At 42.5% G+C, this 26,010-nt stretch overlaps 1 protein-coding gene across 1 annotated transcript in view; it reads left to right on the top strand.

Moving 5' to 3' along the window:
* The window catches only part of chsy1 (chondroitin sulfate synthase 1), a 62,984-nt gene extending 38,894 nt beyond the window's left edge, over window positions 1–24,090 (top strand). Inside the window, exon 3 of the mRNA XM_030078702.1 lies at window positions 21,260–24,090. Within this exon, the coding sequence (XP_029934562.1) occupies window positions 21,260–22,852 (1,593 nt within the window). The 3' untranslated portion in view covers window positions 22,853–24,090. The remainder of the gene's footprint in view (window positions 1–21,259) is intronic.
* The last annotated feature ends 1,920 nt before the right edge of the window (window positions 24,091–26,010 follow it).

The following is a 26,010-nucleotide window of genomic DNA, read 5'->3' as shown; positions in this document are numbered from 1 at the left end:
TGATAACGAAAACTAATAATTATCTGTTTGTTGTATATGGGTACAATAACCAATAACATTACCTTTGCATTTGTAAAAATGTGAAAACAGCAATAAGGACAAACTTTTTCGATTGACCAGTTTATTTTCCCAATGTCCGTGTGACTTTTTGAATAAACAAACTGTAGCTAGCACAGGAAAGAGCATTTTAATTGACACTGATTCCCAGCTATTGTAAGAAAAGACTCCAAATTATCAGGTGGAATTGTCAAATGAAATTCCATTATTGGAACACTAACAATAATTGAATTTTCTCATTTATCAGAGGATAATATATTGCGGCTGATATGTTGTGCATTTTTAATGTTAAGTTTCTATTGTTATGCTAATAGACCTGGAAGTCTGTGTTTTATGACCTGGAAGTCTGTGTTATGTATGATGATATGAGGAAAAAGAAACATTCATTTATAGCAGATTGTTTATGCAGGAGCATATATTATACTATGTGTTTGTATTCCATACTTCTTATAATTAGGGTCAGGATAAGGGTTAAGGTTAGTGGTGAAGGTCAAGGTTATGGGTCAGGGAAGGAATGGAAGGTCCTTCCAAGTGCAGTAAGACTGAAGTCTGCATGTGTGTGTGTGTGTGTTTGTGTGCCTCTTGTTTGAAACCTTGTGGGTGTGTGTTCCGGTTGGTTTTGCCAGCTCTGTGGCTTCCAGTGGTTTGCTATCTACAGAGTGCAGGCTGCCAGAGCAACACTGAATTAGGCCTAACATTTGGAAATGGCTTTGCTATTGTTCACAGTGGAACTCACACCCTCACTCCTCATGCCTTACTCCACTGGCTAACTCGGCATGCACACACACACACACACACACACAGTCATGGCTACGCCGCCAAGCTGGGATGACTCTGTTTTCCCGCTCGGTTTTCCTTAATAACCGTACTGTACCAGCCGACATTAGGTTGAATTAAATCCACAATTAACCTTCTTTGACGGGTAGTCCAGGGCTGCAGAGAGCCAGGGAGCTCCTCAAGGGGTTACGCCAATACCATTACGCTCACTGACTGGGCACAGCAGGGGGGGGTTTGTGAGGCACAGCGTCTGCCTGACTGATGACTGAAAAACACAATTTAATTAGGCCGGGTTTGAATCTCCACCCTGTGCTCGGAGCTCGTAACGGCTCTGATGAAATAAATAAATTAATAAATAAACGCCACAAATGGAAAAATGAAAAGGAAAGCGAGCCATATTTTACTGTCAGACATTACACAATATTAGTCCAAGGAAAATATGGAAGAGCTAGAAAAATTTGTCATTTTCGGCAGGCTTGAGTTAATGAAAAATTAATGCGAGATGTGAAATGAGAAGAGGGCCTCACATAGCAGGACGACATTCAACATTATCCCGTTCATTTTGTGTACTGGGGTGACCGTGCCTCTCTAACTGCCCGTGCTTTGTGTGGTCTTGGTCTGCCATACAGGAGCCCGCTAAGCTGAGGTGCACCAAGCATGACGCTGCACAGTATTACAAAATGTCTGTCACATGAACTGAATATAACAAGCAAAGTTGGAAACTTGATGGACAAAATCAAATATCATGATATCCTCGAGTAAATACCTCAGTCGATATTGTCACAATATTGTAGAGACGACTGTTGGTGCTCTGATAAGTTATTTACACGAGATTTTTCATAAACATTCAGTAGTAATAAAATATGGTGACCAAGCAGGAAGAGGCAACAGCTAGACAGCCTCATCATTTCAGAAAACTGCATCCCTTTACTGTAATGCAGCCTTTAAAAACAGGACGTTTGCCATGTATAGATATTACCATACCCAAAATCCCAAACGACATCTAGTATCCTATCACAATATTGCTATAATATTGATGTATCGTCCAGTCTTAGACTTTTCTGCTGAGGAGGTGTCCTAGGTGTACCTGGATTTATATTTATGTTTATGTGTTCACTGCACTGTGCTAGCCATAATCAAATGGCAGTTTTACAGGCAATGCAGAGGTAGGTAGTACAATCTGGGTTGGATCTGTGGGTGTGTGTTTGGGTTGTGTGTGTATGAATGGCCTCTTCTCCGAGATGGTACTATCAAGCAAGTACAAAGCTCAGTAAATCCTGGTAAGGCAGCACCATTCACCCATCTTCCCGGAGCCGTGGTTTCTGCCAAGCAGCCTGTCACCCATCACCCAACCTGGGCCGTGGTCCAACACTGCCAGCCTGACCCTTCTTCATGTTACCCTGCAGTGCTGGTGTCTCATTTGGCAAGAGATTCACTCCATTTGTAATAGTAGAATTTCAGCTGTGTGGCTGGTTTGTGTCTAGTGCCAATTTCTGAAGCTATAACATAAGAAATGACCACTGAGAGCAGGAACCATTCTTGCATAACATTTATGCACGAAACTAACTGGATGTGTCTGGATGGCCATTGGTTGCATCAGGCCGAATGTGCCCTGCCTGGGGCAATATTGTTCTTAGAAAATTCGTAACAATTTTGAGCTTAAAGGACCATAGCAGTGATGCTGAATGTGGTCTGTTTACTACAATTTCCCATTTTACATTGCAACAAATCAGCTTGTGGGGGTACTAGAGATTTCCAAGCATATAATCAAAATTTTTGTTTGAAACAGCCACCTGATAATGTTCTGCTTCTGTTACTAACAAAGTCGTCATAAACTACAGAACTGATAATTGGCTGTGTAAAGCAAGCGTTCCCCCAGGGACTATTTTCTGGCGGGAGGGACCAATTCCCTTCCTAGTGCTGCTACTTTTAAGAAAACTAATGTGGACAACTTTATTATGGTGATGGAATACTGGTGTGAAAAAAGTTTGGAGTCTCTGAAAGTTCATTTTCATATCACAGTGGAATGAAAGGAAAGATAAAAGGCAGGAAAAATGATATTGGAGCTTTACCAGAAACGTGAAGTTTATACATTTTGTAGATATTACACTAAGTATTGAAAATCACTGGAATGGAGGTTTTAAGACCATCAGCTGCATTTTTCAGTTATCAAACTGTGGGAATGGTGTCTTTTGTGATCCTCATGTATAACAAAGGATAAGTCTCACTGTTGATAGAATGAGAGCATGAATGATTTTTTTTTAATTCTTTCGGTTTTACTGTCCAGTTTGTAGAAACAGGATTTTGCAGATACTCCTGCAAGTTCTACAATCATGATCATTTCGTGTTTTCCCAAATGAAATCGTTTCTGTTTAACCCAATTTTCACAGCACTTACTGGAGCTGGGGAGCACTCCAAACAGCACTGTAGGATTGGTTTAAAAAACATCCCAAGAAACCGCCCTCCAATTTGAGGGAGAAACCACTTCAAAGTTTGAAATAATACGGGCAGCTTCACACCTAGTTCTTTCAGAGTTATTCTGATCCACAAACCCAGCTTTTGGTGGATTTGTGGATGCTCCACATTTTGTTTACCCCTGAAGAAAGTCCTCTCCCGTGCCAAATCTCTTACCAGTGGTTGAGATTACTGCTCTCATATGGTCTTAGCTGATAAATTACAGTTTTCTTGGGATTTTGCCATGTGAAATGTAACTGACCCGAATGCAGCAAAGTGGCAGCTTGTACACTTATTTAGAGCAAATCAACTATAAACCTGTAGTTGACACCCAAAACAGTGAACAAAGCAAATGGAGTACAGGTTTGAAAGCTCACAATGTAACAATGTAGCCCCTGATTTGTACCGAAGTCAACAGACTAGAGGTGTGAAAATGCCTTTGGCATTAGGGAACTTAGGTGAGGACCGTCCTTCACCACCACTGTGACCAGGGTAACCTGGCGCTCGTCATCTGTCTGACTGCTGGGTGTCCGTACAGGCAACAGTAAGCTGTCACATGCGCTGGTGGAGATTCCTCTCGGTTTCCCAGGCCTGCTGATTGTGTTAGTGGTGACATCTGGACCAGAAGCTGTAACCATCAGCCTGCAGCTGTTGCCCCCTCTACCTGAGGGTTGGACGGCCACGATGCCGGCAGGATCAAAAAGGGACAGGGTTGTAATTAGTACCCCATTCCCGCCATTCCCCTCCTGGGCAGGCCACGGGGTTGGGAGGGGGGCACCCTGAAAAGCTGACCACCCTATTCATGTCTCAACCCCTGAGCTCTCCAAAACACAGTAAACTTTTAGAACATTTCACATTTGCATGGAAAGCCCATGCTTGCTATCCCTCCCTGCTCTCTAAAGCCTCACCATTCTTCTCCTTTAACCCTTCGCCAGCTCCTCCCCATAGCCTCTTTGAACATTACCCAAAGGATCTGTGCTTCTTACAGCTGCAGAAGTATAACATAAGAGCATCATGCTATAGGATCACCACCAGCACAATGTCTGATAGATAATATCCAAAACCAGAGTGCTGGTTTTGGATATTGGAGATGCAAGTTTGAGGTTTTGAAGATGTTCCTGGAAAGTCTATGAAATTATGAAAAATGAAGTCCTCTATCTTGAAAACTGTGGAAATTGTTCAAAACTATGGATAGATTTTGGAAAAAAAAAAGTTATACAGTCCAGATCAATATCACTACAAATTTTATGTAGCTGTTAAGTCATATGACCCAACTACAATCAATAGAACATATTGAACACCGATTGTCTGACTGAAAATGTGCAGCTACCCTGTAAACAACACCCCTCGGTGCATGTATTGTATGTACTGAAGTGTAGTGAACAGTTGCTTTATTGGGGATTGTGATACTCCCTCGAGGCATTTCAGTACTTCTACTCCCCAGTCAGTTTGGGGAGGAAAACACATCAGCACTTAGCAGAGTCACCGCTGTTGATGGAAAATGGTTTGGAACAGTGAGCATAGCTTTAATTTATATGCAATGAGTATAATTCATTTTGCTGCAAACTGTAGTCTTAAATATAGTCTAAATATTTTGCTAAAAAGGGATGTTTGATTGTTTTAGGTTTTTTTGGGTCTCCATGTCTAGTGCTCAGTGCTCACTGCTTTGGTGTTCCTGCAACTGCACCTCCCAGGTCTGCACCTGTCAGTCAAGAAGCTGGTCCAGTTTTAGATTTTCTATTAATGGAGTTTTTTTTTCTTTAAATGTTAAGCCATATTGGCTATTGCTGCAGGAAATATAAAATGCATCACTTTCTGTACACTAAAAATCAGCAATAGCAAATTGACTTGATTTTACATTGTTACTTGAACCATGTTGTAACCTTGGGTGTGGGCTGTATCTTTTTTTTTTTTTTGTTTGTCTCTGTTTCATTGCCACCTCATTTCTCCTCATTGTCTTTCCCCACCATCCAAGCAAATTTTAATGGTTGGTAGCATCCAGCTGGGAAGCCTTCACTTGTCAAAGGGGCCCCCATTCATTTTATAGGTGCCCCCCTCAGCCAGTTTACACACTATGATGAAACCTGTAAACATGGCCAAGAAATTGACCTTCAAAGGGAGATTTGATCTTAGAGTGAAGAGATTGTTTAGGGCAGGGACTAAGGTGAAGATTATAGGCTTACTTAAGCATATTCACTTTCAGTCATCGGCGTGTGTGTGTATAAACGTTTGTCTGTGTGCTTTCCTACACCCACATCCCAGTTCCTGTTCTTCCTCCGGCTTCCTTGGGCGGCACTCACTTAAATGCTAGCTCCACGGACCACCGGGACTCCACAAGTATGTTGCTGCCCACTGCAGGGCTATAATTACCATCGACAATAAAAAAAAAACTCAACCAATATTGGCTAGTTTTGCCCTTCGTTTTTATGGAGGGTTTTAATTTAGGCTTTTGCCTTGATGTCAGGGAGCATTTTATGCCATGGATCCACCCATGGTCCTCTCCTGTACCAGCAGACAGTCGGTAATGAAGCACTTGTCAGCTGCTGCATTCTAGTTATAATGCCGAATGATTGCTCCGGGCCCAAGCCAAGGATTTGACAGGAAGGCCTCACATCTATGTCGCTGCTGATCAAATACCAGCAATAATTTGATATTTACACTAGATCACACCACGATGCCTAGCTGAGTCTGGTGGATCCATTGTGCTTCAGTGTTTCTATTGACTTTTACCTTCTCATCCTCTGGTGCAACACCTTAAGAGGTATAAGTGTGTATATGCACAAAGTGTTTGGTCATTCCTGGAGTGTTTGTTGGCCTCATTTATGCATGTACAATGCATGGGCACTCATGAGTAGTGGTCATTCCTATTTTGACTCTTTCTCCAGTTGTGTTGCATTGATGTTCTCTTTGCTGCTATCATGCTCACATTTTCTAACTTTCTGTACACCTCCTAACTGCAACTTCAAACTCACAATGAAAAAAAAAAAGTTCCCCCCATATTTTTGGCTATTCCTGAAGTAGGCCTGTGGCATACTATGGACCTAATGTAGTGTATCTATTTGAAAATGATCACCAAAATTTGACTTTTACATTTAGCATATCAAATCCCATGACTTTTGCTTCTTAGAAAACACTATGTCGGCAAACTTGTTGTATCCCTCCCCAGCATCCTGTTTTAATTGGAAATTCATGAAATTATGGAAGCAAGATGCTCTCAAAATGCTGTTCTGCTGTGATTAAGCAGCGATGTGAGTTCCATGAATATGTAAATTAGTATCAAGTAAACCGAAAAGTTGTATTTTGTGGAGAAAATGCGTGTGATTGCTGAGTGCTGGCAATCATTGCTTGAAAGTGCATGAAGGCTGTAAAAGTGTGTTCAAGCCTCAAAATGTGTAAAAGTAGCTGACAGAGTAGCAGTAATACAAGTAATGGAAGTACTTGAAGAAGTGCTGAATGCAGTAGTTGACACCGACAACAATACGGCGACTTGTGAGGTGTACCCTGGGCGACTGAAGTGTGGCAGACGCTTTAGCTCGCTGGCAAGCGTGTGAATGGGATGAGCCTCGGTCTGGCCTGATATTTTTAGAGGGAGGGTGAAGGATGGACAGAGGGAAGAGAAGAGGAGGAGGAGGAGGAGGCAGCATCCCTCTGTTGTGCTGCCAGGCTGCAGCCGAGGCCAGCTCACCCTCCTGACATGCACATCCCTGTGGCTTCAGCGCTCTTCCCTCCTCCAGCACAATACACCGGTTGTATTTCTTGTGTGCAGCCCTCAGTCCTCAACGCCGCACTACATTACACAACCTCTGAACTAAAGACAGGCCCTGTGAAAGGCCTGACATTCATCGCTTCACTTTCTCACCAGTCGTCTTTTGTTTTGTTTTCCCTTTTTACTGACTTTTCAGAGAAGTGCTTGACAGAGGCCTGAACGCCTTCCCTGTGCAGAGTCGAGTTCATGGCTGATTTGCTGCCACGGCGGACGGCACACTAACACAAAACCAGTGACCCCGCCTTCAGTGACTTGCCCTTATGGGTGGATATTTTTGGCATGTATTTTTTTTTTTTTTTTTTCCAACACAAGATGAAAGCACGCTCGCCTCTTGAGTACTTGTTTGATTTTGTGTTGAAAGAATGCGTTGATCAGAGAGCGAAGGCAGCCTCTGAGCATGATGAAAGTCGCTGTGGGATTACACCGAGCCCTCAGATGTGTTCTGCCACTGTAAATTCGTATTATATTTGTGCACAGAAAACGCTTTTTGAATTACCGTGAAATGGGTTCTTTTGCCGTGTAGCACCGTGATACAGCATGTGAGCTTAACCTTCCCATGAATGCGAGATCATCCTGAGCATCAGCGGCAGTGATCTCCAGCATGCTGTGGAGCTTCTACGACAGCGGAATCCATTCTCCTCGCATCTTCCCTTCGCGCTCCTTGGTCTTTGACTGATTACACAGCAGCATGGGCTGTGACGTCTCTGCGCCATGGTCTTTCTAAATAAATGGACTGCTATGACAAGAGTTCTTTTTAATTTCTCAAGCCAGGCTCAACGTGACATTCACTAGTAGGAACTAACCACAAGTCACGACTTCAGCCCATCAGAGGGTTTAACCCAGCAGTGGGGGAAGTGTGCAGCAGCCTTTGCATGCCTGTTGTCTCCTGCTGACTGGAATACCATTCAGTGTTATTTTGAAATACCTCTCATTCATATACAGTACAGTCTGGACTGATTTAGGCCTGCTCTGTATCCTCGCTGTCTCCCAAGAGATGTGCCACAGAGCGTAATCTCTGTCTGTTCTGTTGTTTTCTTTTTCTGAGTCTGTGGGCTGATCTTGGGTTAGACCACTTTTAAGTTTGCCATTATGTGAGTGCAGTATCGCCTACTTGATGACTTTGGGGACCTCTTTCTACATCACTGTCAAAAAGAAGAGTCATCATTTATCCCAGGACTCCAGGACTTTAGTACAGTGTCGGCAGGTCTGTAAAGAAGTTTTAAAATGCCTTAAATGCTATTTCATAATTAGGCCTTAAAAGTTGTTAAATAGTCTTAAATTTGAATTTATGCAGTCTTCATTTCAACATAAACATTTTGTCTAATTCCATTTATCCATATACTTCAATACCGGTTGTGCGTAGATGGGTTGAGTAATGTTCCAGTGTGATTAAGATTAGAGCCTTTTCCTGTATGCCATCTTCTTGCCTTGGGGGGGTTACCCTGTTCAGAGTACTGCAAAAACATTTTGGTCAAGTCAATTTTTAAAAAATTCGAACCAATTTAGACACCATTTTAGGTTGCACTTTTTCATTACAAGCTCCTGTATCCAAAAATTCCACCTTCCGTCCTTCTATAGTTGATGGAGCCTTTTTCTATTTGGTCCGATTTTGGTATAACATCATTTAATGAACTCTATATCGAGGATACCTTTGCTTCCTTCCAACAGGTCACTTTTTTCGATACTTAAAGATTCACAGCTTTATATGAGACACAACCTCTCAATTCCCTTCTCAACCTCCAAGTCATGTCATTGATCCCCTTTTATTGCCTCCTCCACCATCAAAGTGTATATGAGAGAATTCTCTCTTCAGACTCGCCACTGTCAGCTCTCAAATTGTCATGGGAGCAGGATGTAGGTGAAGAAATTAATGATGACTTATGGGATAAGATTCTCTTTGGGGTTCATTCTTCTTCTCTGTGTTTAATCCCATGTAAAATTATACACTGCATTTATACCGATATAAATCCTGCCTGTGATCGATGTAAACAAGTATCACTTCACTGATTCACATGCTTTGATCCTGCTCATTTAATTTTTTCATACACACTCTTTGACTATTTTATGGAAGATGCCAAATACTTCAATGCAATTATTTTCCCATTCCTTATGGTATACCTATTTATCTATTTATCTATTTATTTATTCAGTTGTTTGTTTTATGTTATATATATTTTCTAAAAACGGTTGGAACAGTTAAGAAACTACCGCACACAAGGTGTAAAAACTCAAATAAATAGAGCTCTGAAAAAAAAAAAAAATGTCAGGTTCTTCTTAGTTACCATGTGATAAAACACTCCAAGGTCTACCACTGAGGCTAACACTCACCTTTCTATTGACGCACCACCTCTCATGAAAATACTTCCTGTAGATGAATCCAGCTGATTTTTTACTTTCCAGTTATACTGTAGGGAGAAATCCAAGACAATTCATGAACTGCCCTGTCCTGAGTTCTGTGGGGAAAAAGTAATGGTTTGATTTATTACAGTAGCATTTTGCCATCTAACTTAAAGAAAACTGATATAATGAGATTTCAGTTCTGCATACTCCTACCAAAAACTGACCTCTGAACTGAATGTATAGAACTTACTTTTATACTTACCTGCAACTTATTTTGGGTGATTTGTCCCAAAATAGGGGTCACATTTTGATTTAAGATTAGTGTTACAAAAGCATTAAATTTAACCACATCCTGTTGTAACTTCAGCTGCAGCAAGTTGTTGCTGCACATGTAGCAAGGCAGCGTGGCATTCATTTTTCTGCCATGAGCCACTCGACTCCAACATGTGTAGGCCTCGGGTGGGTAAGCAGCAGATAGAATGTACCACTGCACAGTGACAGTGTGCAGTGGTACTAGACAATCATGTCTTGCACCTCTGTTATAATATGATCCATGATTACACATGTATAGTAAAATTATATCAATACCACAAGAGTCTATGATACTCTCTTAACCTGAATTGACTCTTATGAGACATGCTGATCACATTCCACTCCATAGTAGTAGTAGTAGTAGTAGTAGTAGTAGTAGTAGTAGTGGTACTGTGAGTTTGTTAGTTGTATGATTTAAGGTTTAAATGTAAGTTCAGTGATCATTTTTATGATCACTCTATCCCTTGAATCTCATTTGCCTATGGTGAGCTTATCGCCCTGTTTTCCCACAGGCTCATTCATAATTCTCTCTCTATTCCTTTTAAGGCACTTCCTTCTAAGATGGCCTTAGAGAAATCCTAGCAGCTTCCCTGCCTTTCAGCTCCTCATTCTGAGATCCGGTCAAAAGTCTCGCCTCCCCCCTATTTGTCACTGTGTTTACATCATTTCAGACGTGACTCATACGTCCCTCTCCCTCCCCACCACCACCAAAGTAAAGACTCCAGGGGAAGAATACAGCCATTCTCAAGAGATCATCTCCCCTTTCGAATGGCTTTGCCGTTTGTGGCAGCCTATCCCCAAATGTTTTGCTCAATAAATATGTTATCTCGCTCAGCAAGTTTCTGGATTATTTTCATTGTAATCTTTCCTGATTGAAATGGTGTTTTATGGACTTTTTCACTCAGAAATGCAAACCTTCTGGCCTTCATAAATCTGAGTGGGTCACACCCTGAGTAGAGGAGTGAAAGCTCCAGCTTGCTCTCTCCCAGCTGTATCCTGTGATATCGACAAGCTTCCCCCACTGTCTGCAAACAGAATAATCAATGAACTCTGATACCTCAGTTAGCTCCAAGGAAACTTTTTTGTTGAGCTGCTGGGTTGTGTATGAGGCCGAGGAGGCTAACAGTGTCTGTGTTGACTGACTTTGAAAAGACGCTGTCTGTATGCAGCCTTATCATCTCCATGGAAGTGAAGCAAGTGTCTAGTGCTGCTTTTCTTTTTGTGGAAGTTCTTCTTGGTTGTGGTGTAGTATCTTGTCCCTTTGGTCTCTTGAATATATTTGGAATTTGATAAGGTAAATATTTTTACCTTATCAAAGCCACTCTGCACATCTAGATACTTTCTGTGCATATGGCTGAGCTTCTGTGGGCTTATGAATGCAAATATGATGTATTTTTTTTATCATGTATAACTGGCACCTGGAGGGGTCCTTTCAGAAAGTTGTACTGCCATTATTTTGCACAACGTATGCTCTGCTTTAAGTCATACATTTCCATACCTTCCATAGAGATTTCTACTTCATTTATTCTTTTTTTTTTCCTATTCTGTTTTCCTTGTGATTTTCATGTTGCTTTCACTGACACTTCACTGTCACTTCAGTCAGTTAGTTTTAGTCACATTTTGGTTGAATTTTGTCGCCAAACTGTCAGCAGTTTTAGTTAAGTTTTTGTCTAATTCAGCTATCATTTTTCACATTTTTTCTCTTTAAATTAGTCCTTAATACATACACCGATTGACAATTGATTGTCTATATTCCCCAATATAGATTCCTGTATCTAGCTTTTAATATTGTTATATGTGCTCGATATCAGAAGTAAAGTTTGCCCATGTATCTGTTCCCTTTGAAACTGAAGTTTTCATTCATTCATTTCTGACATTTTCTTCTCATTCTTATTTGTTGATGAAAATGTTGTGATATGATTTTTATTATTCTCCTCCTGGAAAAAAGTTTTGTTGATGAATACTTTCATCATAGTCATAGTTTCAGTCAACAAAATGACACTGAAATAAATAAGCAACAACAACAAGAAAGCTGCACACTTGTAGCTCTGAAGCTAAATGTCATTTCTGTTAAAAAAAAAAAAAAAAAAAAATCACATTTAACATTTAAGAATTCCTCCAGCATTTCCACATTTTAACTTGCTTGTACACTGTCTATAGCCACTCAACTGATTAGTGGCTTTATTCTGGTTTTCAACAGGAAAATTGTTTTTTGCTTTTTTGGTATTGCCTTTTGTACAGTGTTCTGATTAGTTAAGAAAGGTTGCTAGAAAGTGCTAATTAAGTATCAGTAATTGAAAATGCAAAAAAAAAAAAAAAAAAAATGCTCATCAACCCCAACAGCATCATTTGTAGTTTCTCATCCCTTCCTTTCAAATCATTCTGTTGAGAGCTGGGAGTGAATGGCGGTGATCAGCTTCTGGTTCACGATGCCCTCGCCAGGCTGACCTTTCGCTCAAGAACCCAAATCTCATTGACAGGGAGACGAGCACGTGCAGAAACCTGATTGGCTGTTGATGACAGGTGATGAACACAACGTGCTCAGTTGTGGCCAGCTTTTCATGGCCGACAGACTCACTGAAGGTCACACACACACACACACACCGGCTGAGACACTCCGGAGGTGCATGGACTTCCGCTGATTTGTTTGTTGTGTTGCTCTGAGGGTGGAAGCACAGTCACTGTTTTCAGGGATTTTTTTTTTTTTTCCACTTTCCCTCAGTAATGTCCTGCACAGCTGCCATGCCACAGATAAACCAACCCCGGTGTGTCTGTTCACACTGGTGGAGCACACCATCATTGTGGCCTGTGAGTCTGTTAGATATATTGCATTTTTGTGAAATATATGGCCCCTCTGCTAATTTATGAGCTCCTGCTTGGTGCTGAAAAGCGCCCAGCATGCAAGAACGGCACATCGAGCTGCATTCTGGGTATTTGTGACCTTGTAATGGCTGCTACTGTTGTGAGACAGTGTCCGGGCACTGTCTGCCAGGCTCTTGGATGTATTCCTCACTCACTTTGTCAAATTGCTACAGGACGTACAGTGCATATGGAATTTCCACCAGTGCTTTTTTTTGTCCTCTAAAATTTCCAATTCCAAATGTAGTTTTTTTTTTGTTTGTTTGTTTGTTTTCCAGCTCTTTAGATTTTTCTGTCTGTTCTGTGGCCGTGAGCACAGCTTTGTCTGTGCTTTGTCCTTGCCAAAGGTAGAAATTCAACACTAGGCTTTTAGAGGGCTGCTTTCAACACTCTGCCGCTAGGACCAGTTCTTAACTTTATTAATGAATAAGTGAGACGTTTGAGAGATAATTACTTTGGGACAATGGCTCTCTTTATACACAGGTTATCGTTTTCAGGGTACACCTATAAGCACGAAAGACTAGACCACATTTGGTATCCTATACTTCCATAGATGAACTTAATTATTGTAAGGAGAACTGTTACTACAGCTTTAAGTGGGGCTTCAGGAATAGGCTCCCTATAGGCTTATTTTTGGTCCATTAAACAGTGGATGCTTATTTAAACCACTCCCAGTGTTTGGATATGATATCAGCCATCCCACAGGCACACACTGATATCCTGCCTGTCCACCCAGAGAAGGAGCTTGTATTTTGGGGGGGTGATATGAGGGCAGAGCCTGGTCTGTTTAGGCCTAATTGGGAGATGGCAGCTTCAGTCTGAGTTTAGCCAGGAATGCCTCTCCTGTAACAGCATATCTTTCCAGATAACCACTCCATTGTATTTACCTTACTTCTCTTGATAGAGGCCCTGATAAGGCTGCTTTCTTTTTCTTGTCTCTTACAAACGAAAGACGTCTTTTCTCAGCTATTGATCCCACAGTCAGCTGACTAACTCGCTTTACCAGCAAATCAATACAAAACCTCCACAGAGAAGGTTTTTTTTTTTTTTTTTTTTTTTTAACAGACGGTTAATCAGCATGATGCTGGCATTGTTTTTGGCAGATAGCAGTCACTGAAAGGACTAGAAGCTTCTCACAGCTAATTGAGATAAACATGGCCTGTAGATGGTGGGCTGTTCAAGTTTCATCTTTACTACATTTTAAAGCTGCACTGGAAACAAACAGCCCCAAATGGTAAGAGGGAAGAGGTAATTATTTGAATTTTGAGGGATTATGCAGAACGCTATGGAGGAAAGAGTCAGCTATCATCAGTATCATTGCTTCTTATTTATGGGAAAGCTATTAGAATTAGGATTTTGCTCTCTGCCTATGCTCTCCATTCACATAGTTTTGTTGAAAATGCAAATTTAAACACAAAAAGTGACGTTAGCAGTCTGTAACTCAACTATATTAAAGTGCAGATGGTAAGAATTTGGTCAGTGGCAAGTTACATTGTCCCTGGCATGGGGTTAGTGGGGCTAGGCTAACAACAGGCTGGCCATGCAAACCAATGCCCTGGAATAGAGCTACAGCAAAGCCAGGTGTACTAAGTGTTTCTTGATCCCCCACTGTGGCTTTCACATGGAATGTGAGTCCGACGGGTTGAGCCAAAGTCTCAGTGCAAAAAGGCGACAAAATATGCCACCTCATGTGAGATCCCATGAGGCTGGCTCTGCATCAGACATTGGTTAGGTCAGGTCATTAGGATAAGCACGTATGCAGTGTTTGGAAGCAGATAGCAAGTTGGACCCCCAGCAGCTGGTCGTCTTACAAGTGGAAAATTTGTCAGTCACAGATGCTTGATGCATGTGATTGAGCTTTCATCTCTTGTGATGAGAAAGCGTGCAAATAGATTGGTTTTACGTTGGTATGTTATAAACTAGGAAATGGATTACTAAGCTGTGGTCACGCAAATTATTAGAGTTGAATCTGAAACCATTGATCTCATCGGCACTGACCTTTCTGTTGTAAGGGACCGATCAATCGCAGTATTTTATGCACAGGACACTGCGTTGTGGGTGGGTTCATATGGGATTATGCAGAAAAGACTAATATGTCTATTTTGTTGAATTTACAACTGTGTCAGCTGTATCAAAGCAGACACTGGAGAGCACAGAGACCTCAACTGTCATGGCCGGCCTGTGATCACTAGTCACGTTCATCCTACCTCCATCAACTCTGACTCGCAGGAGAAAGCTGTGAAAGCCAGACGGGCTCTCTGGCCCCCCACGTTGTGCTGCTGCTGGGTTCACTCTCTTGCAAAATGACTACATTTGGAAATGACTGCGGTTCAGTTTAATTAAAAGGAGAAATCCACCCATAAACACCCTCATTTGGTGATGTATTTTTCTTGTTCCTGTGGATAAATGGCCCCACATACAAGCCATCTTGTCAAGATATTTCAAGTGGGCTACAATGACAAATATTTCACATTTTTCCTCCTCCAAAAAAAAAAAAAAAAAGATCACATTGGACTGTTCCTTGAATGATTATTCAAGGAACAGTCCATCACAGAACAGCAAGAGTTAGGAATATTTCTGCTGATGAAGCCTCCGTAGATCACAATACAACGCATCCACAAGACATAGGTTGCATCTTCAGTTTGGGACACTGCTGCTATTATACGTACACCCCAGTGTTCACAGGCTAGTTGGCTACCCAGATAGATTTTAATGCCACTATGTGCTGCAACAAATTCACATCACCTCTGTGGGGGTTGTGGAAAATCATTCTGGGAGGAAAAGGATGGAGGAAATCATTAACTGAAGGCAAAAGAAGGCAAAGAAGGGGGTACAGCCAAAAAATTAAATTACATAACTTCATCATTATAACCCCTGGAATGCGCACCACAAATGAATATCAGGCAGTGTAAGAGTATCAGATGGTGGATTTTTCCTCTGGGCTTAATTTCTGGATGACAGGCATTGCAGGTAATATCATTGCTTTGTGTGTGCAAGTAAAAGTGCATATCTCCCAGCTCTCCCTGGGAGCCTGAGCTAAAGAAGACATCTGGATAGAGGGACCGGCTGGAGGGAACAAAGGGCCTTTTCTGCTCCCTGTCACCCAGTCTTGTCCAGCTCTTGGTGGACACACAAACCAAAGGGTCTGTTTCACATTCCTCCTTTGTTCGTCCTCTCAGCGTGCTGATGTAACCGGAGCTCAAATCAAATGGCAGCACTGAGTGATAAGGTGTTTACCAAGGTGAATGTCTTCACATGCTGATGTGCAGCACGTAAGGCTAAGCCCAGCCTTGTTGGGTTTCACGATTCACCGATAGGGAACACGTGATCACACCTAGCAGCTTCCCTGAACAACCGCACTGCGAGCTCTGGAGGGTATGCTGAGCTGCATCACGGATTCATTTTTAAACTAAATGAAACCATGGTTTACCATTCAATTTTGTTGCTGTAACTGTAATTTAACTTTTAACCCTTTGAAACCTGCCTGGGGGGAAGCCTGGGGGAAGAAAAATCAATAAAAATACCAGTAGATTAGTAAAATATCACTGAAAAATTAGCAAAATAAATTGGATCGTCATCAGGTTTCACTGCGTGTGAGGCCTCAGGCAGTTTTCTGATGCCTCGCACAAGCTTTTTATCTCTAATTATTTAACTTCGGTATAAAGCCTGGCAATTACTAAACTAGGACTAGTTTTTGATCGAGCTTCATTTTAAATTCAGATATACTCATTTTAAACGTAGTTTGAACCTAGCTAAACTCTGATTAGAACTAACCTTTGCCGTCTTGATTTTCCCTGCCTGTCCGGGGATTCAAACAGGCAATGTGTTGAATAATCAAGCCCAGCAGCGGCTGAGCTGGAAACACCAGATTACAGTGAGTGGGAGTAAATAGTGAAATAAATGTCATCAATGTCAGTGTGGAAATAATGCTTTGTTTACATGTAACTGATGATTCAAATGTTGTACTTTTTGGAGCTTCAGCCATGTTGTCCTGAATACCTCGTATGTCTCTGTGCAGAAGACGGTGCATTGCTGGCTTTATGATCTAATCTTGTTTAGAGTGATTGTCAGTCAGATAATAAGTCCGTTGCTTTGCAAATTGCCACTGGTTTTGTTGCGGAGAACTGACAGTAACATGTCAGTGCATGCATTGGCATGTACACCGACAGTCTGAAGTGCAACCTCACAACCTGCTTACTCTCACAAACCACTGAAGCACTCTTAAAAAAGTGATTTGGGGAAATATCGTTTGTCTATAAAGATGCTTTTTAAAAAAAAAAAAAAAAAAAAAAAAAAAAAAGCTTATAAAAACAATGTAAAAGCAGCAAGTGTGTATTGTCTTTATATATAGTGCATGGAGGATGACCAAAACGAACCTTTCCTGCTCTCATGCCTTGTTTGGAAGTAGTGAGATTGTCGGTCTCTTCTTCTCTGCTGTAATATCCTGCCTACTGTCACTGCAATATCCTGGCCTGGCCCCGGTCAAACTGCCCCTTGGATTTGTGGATGTTTTATCCAGTGAATCCAGGCCACAACCTCTCCTCTGACTTCACTTCCTCTACTGACTCAGCTGAAATGTGAAGAGCATATTAAGTTGTTTTATGGCCATTATATTTTTTATTCTCTCTTGGGTACATTTTTTGTAGGGTTAATGGAGCACAGAACATGCAGTTTTGCTATAAATAGATATAAAATTACTGAACTGATTATTTCTTTCACTTCTGAGCGACAAAAGTCAAAGTTCAAATCCTAAAGAGGGTGACAGTGGGTTTCTGGAGCTTTTTCTTGTGTTGTGGTGCTGGTGCACCATGTTACTACTGTTACCTGTAAGGCAAGACTTTTTTATTTGGGGAAATAGAGTTGTTTGGATGCACCATTATGTTTATGTCTTTGATACACTCCAGTGCCTCTCTGGAATAACAAGGATGCCCCTGAACTTTATAGATGAAATATGCTATGTTGTTCAGCTCATCCACTTTCACATAAACAATTTCTAAAAGTTGAGAGCATGAGCTCAGAATCCAATACCTTTTTCGAAGTTCACGGCCGAAGTCGAATTGGATTGGCCTAACTTTGCCTGTGTATGATTAAATGACTTCAGTGTATCCCTCAGCCATTTCTGTATGCTGGACCACACAGGCCCACAGAACAGAGAAGTATTGATTTAAGCAGTCTCGACTTGGAGCCCCAGCGGTCTACAAGCTAGATGGCTAATATTGATGAAGTCATCTCGTGTCACCATGCAGCTGTTGGTATGACCGCCTCCCATCACACACATCAGTACCAGGCCTATTGTAGAGCTGCCATAGGTCTGAGAAAGCCCTTCTATAGGCAGAGAAATTAGTTTGGACAGAGTGCCCTCCACTACAAAAGAGCCAATTACAACAGCATAATGGCGTCTCCAATTAGATTTGCATGGCCCACTTGGAGGCATGCGCTGGCTATTGTCCTGCAGATTAAATGCAGCCCGAGCTGAAGCCACGCTGCTCTGACTTAGCGCTTTGCTTCCGGCTTCATCAGCCTTCCCTTTCCCCGCAGCTACTCCTCTCGCTGCACTGCTCCTCTCCTGCAAGGCAGACAGAATCTTCCTGACATGAAAACACACACACACACACACACACACAGTCCTGCTGATGGATGGCTGCTAGAACGTGTGGACTCAGCAGCGGGAACCGTTAATGTCACTGGACCGTAATTTAACATTACACCTTTGCTCTCAAGAGCTGGCCACACACTCTCACTCAGCACTCGGCCACATTCACAATGTTACTCTTTGCACGTAGGGAGACAAAAGAGACACACAACTTGACACACACATTTGGAAACCTGAATGACAGGAATGTGAGAGCTAAGGCTGTAATCGACAAGCCTGTCCTGAGGGCTTTCCAATACGGATGCATCATTAAGGCCTGGTCCTCTGCTCCAGCGTATCCCGATTCTTCCTCTGCCCCATTACGACCTCACCCTTAACGACAATCCCAGCTCCTCTGTAGTGTTTGTTAAATGGTAAATCGAGTCAGCGGCTTGGTGTTTCTTTTGGCTGTGTGGTAGCTCAGATTTTACAGGGTTCCTTCAGTAAGATATCCTGAGTTCTACTTTCATTCTTCTGAGTTCCTTTCTGCTTTGCCACTTGTCTTTTGGAAAGATGAATTTAAGATTTAAGACCCTTTATCAGAACAGTTCACAAAAACAGTGACTCCCACTCTACAATCTTTCAACTGAGGATAATCTACGAAATGACTGCTACCAAAAACATGCTTCACATTGACCAGTTGTCATAACGCAGATAGTGTGAGGAAGAAGGACACCAGCTGCATTTGTTTTCTGTTGTCTTTAGGTTTGTGGACCAATATCCAAAAATGGTGAAAGTCACTCAGCATTTATTTAAAAAGAATGATTTTAACATTACATTGGGGATTCTGGGTGAAAACTGCCCACATATTATAAATCAAATATCATGTTTGGTACAATATTTAAATATTAAAAGCTCAATCAAGAAATTTCTTTAGAAATACATTGCAAAGCCAGTTTCTTTTGCTACAACCCATTACACAATAACACAATGCAATGTGAACTGGGGAAAAATGCTCTGATGAAGAGTGGGACTATATAAAACTCTAAATATGCTACATCATCATCATTGTCTGTTTATGGTTATATGTATTATTTGCCTGTATTAATAATACATGGAAAAAAGATAGCCAGAGTTAGTCCTGAGGTCTCCTTGCTGTAGAGGTATCCATACACAGAGAGGGTTTCTCTGTGTAAGCTAGCCACTTTCAGGCCATTTGTGAGTTTCTGCCGTGTAGCAGTGTGTTTATTTAAGGCCTGAAGCCCTGCAGAATAATGGTGTCACTTCACTAATGTAATCATGCCACAGTTCCCTTCTCATGGGCTCAGGCTGTGTTCACTGGTTTGGCATCTCCCCTCACTTAAGATAGCTTTGTCCTCAGTAACTGATCATGTTCTTGGCTAGATAATACTGTTTGCATTGCTTTCCTTTGATTACTGTGTTTGTATTGACTCAAGGCTATGGCATATGTAATAGGGCAGTGGAGAGATTAGATGGACACGGCTGATTTCATTTGAAAACATTGAAAAAACAGGTCTCCAATGTCTGTGCTTCAGTGTTACACTGAAGCACTTTCCGTAACTATTTCTGAGGTTGAATCTCTGAGAAAATGGTACCGAGGTTTCTGTGCCTGGTGTTGGGCTTCACATCTCAGATCAGCGATCTCTGCTCCGCTTATCATCAGGCCCCCAAGCTATCCACATGGCTCTGTCTGAAATGAGGCACACACGGCTCCAACTCGCAGCAGCAACTTGTGATTTATCGTTGTCTCTCCTTTGTTAGTGAGCCTTTCCAGCTGATTAGCGGGCAGCGGTGTTGTGGGGTTAGTGACTGTGAAGAAATCGTGGTAATGAGTCATAAGTTGCAAGAGCGACCACAAAAGCAAAGGTCAGATAATTAGGGAGGGTGCTAATGACGATGAAGCCACGGGAGACAGAGACAAAACATCCTGAGCAACTGGCTGTCAGCTGATGACCACTGCTGATTCCCAGCTGGATCCAGTCTGACCTGGCATGACGCTGTCCTCTACCATAATCTCATCCAACTAGGCCTGGAAAACAAGGAAATTGCTGAACTCTGTAAGGCTGTTTGCCAGTGAATGGAAGGAATATGAGCAAAGGTGTAGCAGAAACACTCCCTGGAAGGCTTGTAGTTACCACAAATTTAAGAATTAGTTCTACTCCTGCTAGAACCTTGTAAGATACTACCGCAGCATGTGTTTGCTATGGGAAGAAATACTACACATGAATTTCCGTTAAAACTCTTGCACATGCAATGCCCTGGTTTCAGTTGTAAACGCTGACCCCTCACCCTCAACAGCGCAGCTTTGCTCAAGACCTCCATTGATGATGAGGCTGCAGCCTGTTTTGATTGGCAGTGTGCCCACTCCAAGGTGCACAGGAACGCAGGCTAGAGCCATGGAAAAGCAAAGAGTTACTCAAGCAGTTCCTGTGATCATATTCAGGTGCAGGTATCGCTTTCCACAGGTCTCAGGCCTGTCCTGTCTGATTCTGTGTAGGGCCTTTCCCCGGGGATCGGCCTTGTGGCTGCATTACTGAGCCGTACTCTCAAACTGGGCTTTCTCGGGGCTCGTGTCGTTTGTAAACAAAACCTCTGGTTTTCTGATGCTCCCTTCATTGGAAGGCAATAACAGACCCTGCCTTCTTGACCACGGTTGAGTTGCTGCCAATGGGGGCCTAAGCAGCTGTCCCACTGTTTACATATACAGCCTCCTGTGATTTGGGGAACATTAGGTTTGTAAAGCTTCAACAGGTCTGCAGTAAACACTCAGTGAAGCAAGTTACTCATCTGCACTGGAGTGTGGAGTCTGTACACTGCGCTCTTTTAGGGCCGTATAATTTGTACTTTGCATCAGCAGAATATCGCTAAAGCAGCATTTTTGTTGATTCACGTACGTAGCACACATGCACATTGAAGCCATATAGGCTGTGTTAATGTTTATATAGCTCACCAGACTGTCATCAGGATGATTACTGTGTGCTCGCACCATCCACTAATATCACACTCTTAACTGTGCACTGTCTAATACAGCAGACGTGCCGAAATGATCTTATGTGTGCATGTGTATTAACCATCCCCCCCTTCCTCTCTTGTCTCCACAGATGCAGCAGCTGTTCTATGAGAACTATGAGCCGAACAAGAAGGGCTACATTCGAGATCTCCACAACAGCAAGATCCACCGTGCCATCACCCTCCACCCTAATAAGAACCCTCCCTACCAGTACCGCCTGCACAGCTACATGCTCAGCCGCAAGATCGCCGACCTCCGCCACCGCACCATCCAGCTCCACCGGGAGATTGTCCAGATGGGGCGCTACGGGGCAGCCGAGCCCAGCAGAGAGGACCTCCAGCTCGGAATGCCTCCCTCCTTTATGCGCTTCCATCCACGGCAGAGGGAGGAGGTCCTGGAGTGGGAGTTCCTGACGGGGAAGTACCTGTTTTCCTCATCTGATGGCCAACCGCCCCGCCGTGGCATGGACTCCTCCCAGAGGCAAGCCCTGGATGACATCATCATGCAAGTGATGGAGATGATCAACGCCAACGCCAAGACGCGGGGGAGGGTTATCGATTTCAAAGAAATCCAGTATGGCTACCGAAGAGTTAATCCCCTGTACGGGGCAGAGTACGTACTGGACCTGCTGCTGCTGTACAAGAAGCACAAAGGAAAAACCATGACCGTTCCTGTGAGGAGGCACGCCTACCTGCAGCAAACCTTCAGCCAGATCCAGTTCAGAGAGGAGGAAGAGATGGACGCCAGTGCCCTAGCCAGCCGCATCAACAAAGAGTCGGATTCCCTCTCCTTCCTCTCCAACTCCCTCAAGATGCTGGTGCCCTTCAAGCTGGCCACCTCCGGTCAGGACCAGAGGGAGCCCAAAGAGAAGAAAATCAACATCCTGGTGCCTCTGTCGGGACGCTACGACATCTTTGTGCGCTTCATGGCCAACTTCGAGCGCGTTTGTCTGATCCCCAACCAGAACGTCAAGCTGCTGATCCTGCTCTTCAGCACAGACAACAACACCGAGCGGGTCAAGCAGGTGGAGCTGATGAGGGAGTATCACATGAAGTATCCCCGAGCCGAGATGGAGATCAAGCCCGTGGCCGGCTCCTTCTCCAGGGCTTTGGCTCTGGAGGTCGGCTCCTCTCACTTCTCCAACGACTCGCTGCTCTTCTACTGTGACGTGGACCTACTCTTCACCGCCGACTTCCTCAAGCGATGTCGGGGCAACACGGCCCTTGGTGAGCAGACCTACTTCCCCATCATATTCAGCCAGTACGACCCAAAGGTGGTGTACGCCGGGAAGGTCCCCAGCGACAACCACTACGTCTTCACCTCCAAGACGGGCCTCTGGAGGCACTACGGCTTCGGCATCGTCTGCGTCTACAAGGGAGACTTGGTCCGAGCCGGGGGTTTCGACACTTCCATACAAGGGTGGGGATTGGAGGACGTGGACCTCTTTAATAAATTTGTCCAGTCAGGGATTAAGTTGTTCCGAAGCACGGACACAGGGATAGTGCACGTCCACCACCCGGTCATATGTGACCCCAACCTGGAGGCAAAGCAATACAAGATGTGCCTCGGCTCCAAAGCTTCGTCGCACGGTTCGACGCAGCAGCTGGCCGAAATGTGGCTGGAGAAGAATGACCACGGCTTCAGGAGACTGGCCAGCAATAACGGCTCAGTTAGGACAGCGTGAGAAAAGCCGGGCCACAAACCCAAACCAAACTGAACCTGGCCTGGGCTCACTCTTTCCTTTTAGTGGTGTTTTTCACTACCTAATTTATTTTTTACTGAGATCAAAGACTTAACATGGGGTATATTTTAAAAATGTGTCTTTTTTTTTTTTTTTTTTTTTAAGAAAATATACAAACACATTGTGATGAACCGTGAACTGAAACAGACTTGACTCTAGCATAGAAGTACTTTTTTTTTTTTTTTTTTTTTTTTTTGATTAATAATAAAAAGAATATTGACCAATATTCTTCTAGATGAGCCTGATTACAATAGGGGCCTGGAGGCTCCTGAAGTCTGTTACCAGTACAGTAATAATGACCATTATGTGTTATCTGTCAAGACAATGGGGAGTGGGGGAACTATAGGGGTTATTAATGTGTACCTCAGTGAAGTACACCTACATGGTCCTTAAGTATTACATTTGTCTTGTGCGAAAAAACAGACTTGTGTTGACGTATTCTATGACCAGCAGTGCTCTAAACATAACTAAACTCTTGATTGTGAATGTTTACAAGAGGGTGATTCTCAACAACGTTTCATGAATGAAAAAGTTGACTTAAAATCACAACTATCCTAATGACTGAGGGCCATTTTAGTTTGATTTCTTTGATTTGCAATGTCTTTTACTTCGTTCATTTGCTTTTATGGTTTTGGTAATACAAAATAACACTGTCGTTGTTTCTCCAGGACTTTGTATTTTCATTTATGATTAATTTCTGTGAACCCAACTGCTGGATTTAATATCTGCAATTCATCTTCCGCTGTCTAATTTATTGAATTTGCAGGCTCCATTTTCTGCTCTCTGACTGTTCAAATATGTATATTGGAAAGATTGTATAACCATCTCAGTTGTGGGATAGTGTTTTTCCATGTTCTTTTTCTTAAACTCATTATCACCAAAGAGTTTTGCACAGTCTGCTTTACGTATTGTGTATGTGTGTGTGCGTGCGTGTATGTGCGTGTGTGCGTGTTGTTTTCTGGGTGGTGCAGGCACAAATATAATGTAGAATGGGAGAGAGTGAACACACAAAGTCCTATCCTTAAACTTTCTGATGGTATTCGTGGGAATAATAAATACGATGTTGAGACAGGTTTTTGTTTCAGTGGGCTGATGTGGGAGCTGCGCTCTAGCAGGCCAGGTCAACTCACCTGCCTCGCTGTCTCTTTTTACGTTTCATTTCTTTTACATTGAAATAAAAACTGTTGCGGCTGGTCCCAGTTAAAAGAGCTGTGGTCCCAGCGCCGTTCCCATTGAACTGTGATGTGGAAACACCATTGTCTAGTCCTGTTTTACAGGTATGAGTGAAGGATAATCCCTCCGAGTTTTCATGGGATATAATTATTGAATGGCAGGGCTGAATTATCTCCATACACTCCCTGGTCCTGCCAGTGTACTGCTTCCAATAGGCAGGTCCGTTGTAGCACTCCATTGGGTAAATCCTCTATAGTTCAGCCCTTAACAGGTGAATGGCTAATTTGTAAGACAAATGTAACAGGATAAATGACTGTGCTCTCATCATAGTGTTTTTATTTTTCTTGGGCTTTTTGTAATTTCTGTTCTTTCAACCCTTTCCGACTGCGAAAGGTTTTATATTTAAAAAAATAAAATGGGGAAAATCTTTATCAAAAAGTGCTGCTTTTGTGGATTTTTTCTTTACCCTGTTACATTATCAAATGTATCTTCAACCAGGACAAGAGTCACCGCAATGAAAAGAGGTTCATCATGATGCTTCAAATTTGGGAGGAGACAGGGGTCAGCCTTGAGGAAACCACTGACACACTCATGCTTTAGAGTTTTAACACGGGGGTGCAGATAAGCTCCAAACATTTTCTTTCATCAGCTGCCTTGAGACAAGCTTGTCCTTCTGAGAATAGCGCGTGGTGATAATGAAAAAGCTCTTTAAACTGGATTTAGAAACTCAAGACTTTACTCATCTCTTCAGAGGACAAAACCTTGTCCCACTGTGATTCTGTTGATCATTTGGTATCACCTGGCCTACTAAATGCTTTCAGTCCAGTGTCCAAGCTGAGTCAGCCTGGGAGTTGCGTCTATTGCTGAGTCAATGACTAGCTGGGTTTCCATCCAAATATATCGAAATTTTTGAGCGAATTTTGTCAAAATGCGCAAAAGAAAATGCGAATTTATGCCTGTTTCCATTAGTTTTGTTTTGCGATTGCTGGGAGAAGAGTGCGCCGTGAGATGACGCCATAAGATAGCGTCTGTGTGTCGACTGAACAACAACAAACACTCAGCTGACACTCAACAGCTGATCAGGGACAGATTCCTGCTGAACTTGTGGGCTCTTGGGAGAAGTCTGCTTACTATTTTAGCAGCGCTAACTTCGTACCGAACCATCCTAAATAAGGAATAAGTGACTAATAATAATAATAATAATAATAATAATAATGATAACTAATAATAAGACTGTAGCGTAGAAGTGTGACGTGGTATCTGGTCCAGTCATCGTTTATTCGCAAAACCTGTTTCCACAGCAAAAAGTTGCATTTTCTTTTATCGATACGCTGAGAAATCCACCCCCTCCAAGCGTAAAAACTTTTTTGCGAATTTTCGGCCATTTTTCGAATTTCTGGCGTTTCCATACAAGTTTTTTTTTTTTTTTTCGCAATTTCTGAAAATGCGAATAAAAATAGGTGGATGGAAACCCAGCTAATGACTGAGTGATAAAAGTTCCATGATTGGTTGGCTGAACAAAGATGTCGGTTGCATGTTGGCTACCAAGTAATATCTCAGGATCTATACAAGCTACAAACACAAAACAAAGATATAGTGGAACATGATTTTTTTTTTTTTTTTTTTTTTTTTTTTAAAGGGGCTTTCTTTTTACTCTTTTTACTCTTTTTCTTTTTTACTTTTATTGTGAAATGACAGTCTTGAGTTATCAGCTAAAATGTTACAGGCCACGCCCGCTGGAAGGAATTCTGACTAAATTTGGAATTTATTACACCTCCTGGTATCGCATGTACAAAGTTTCTCGACATTTGGTCAAGCCAATTCTGAGATATAAACTTTTCATGTTTGTGGCGCCCCCTATGGGTTGCAGTGGCCTTGGGAGACTGAAGCCATTTTTTAACTCATCTTTTTCTCTACAGCAAAGTCTG

This window comes from Myripristis murdjan, chromosome 3 (assembly GCF_902150065.1).
Source record: "Myripristis murdjan chromosome 3, fMyrMur1.1, whole genome shotgun sequence".
In the NCBI taxonomy this organism is placed as follows: Eukaryota; Metazoa; Chordata; class Actinopteri; order Holocentriformes; family Holocentridae; genus Myripristis; species Myripristis murdjan.
This window is presented reverse-complemented; position numbering and strand designations above follow the sequence as displayed.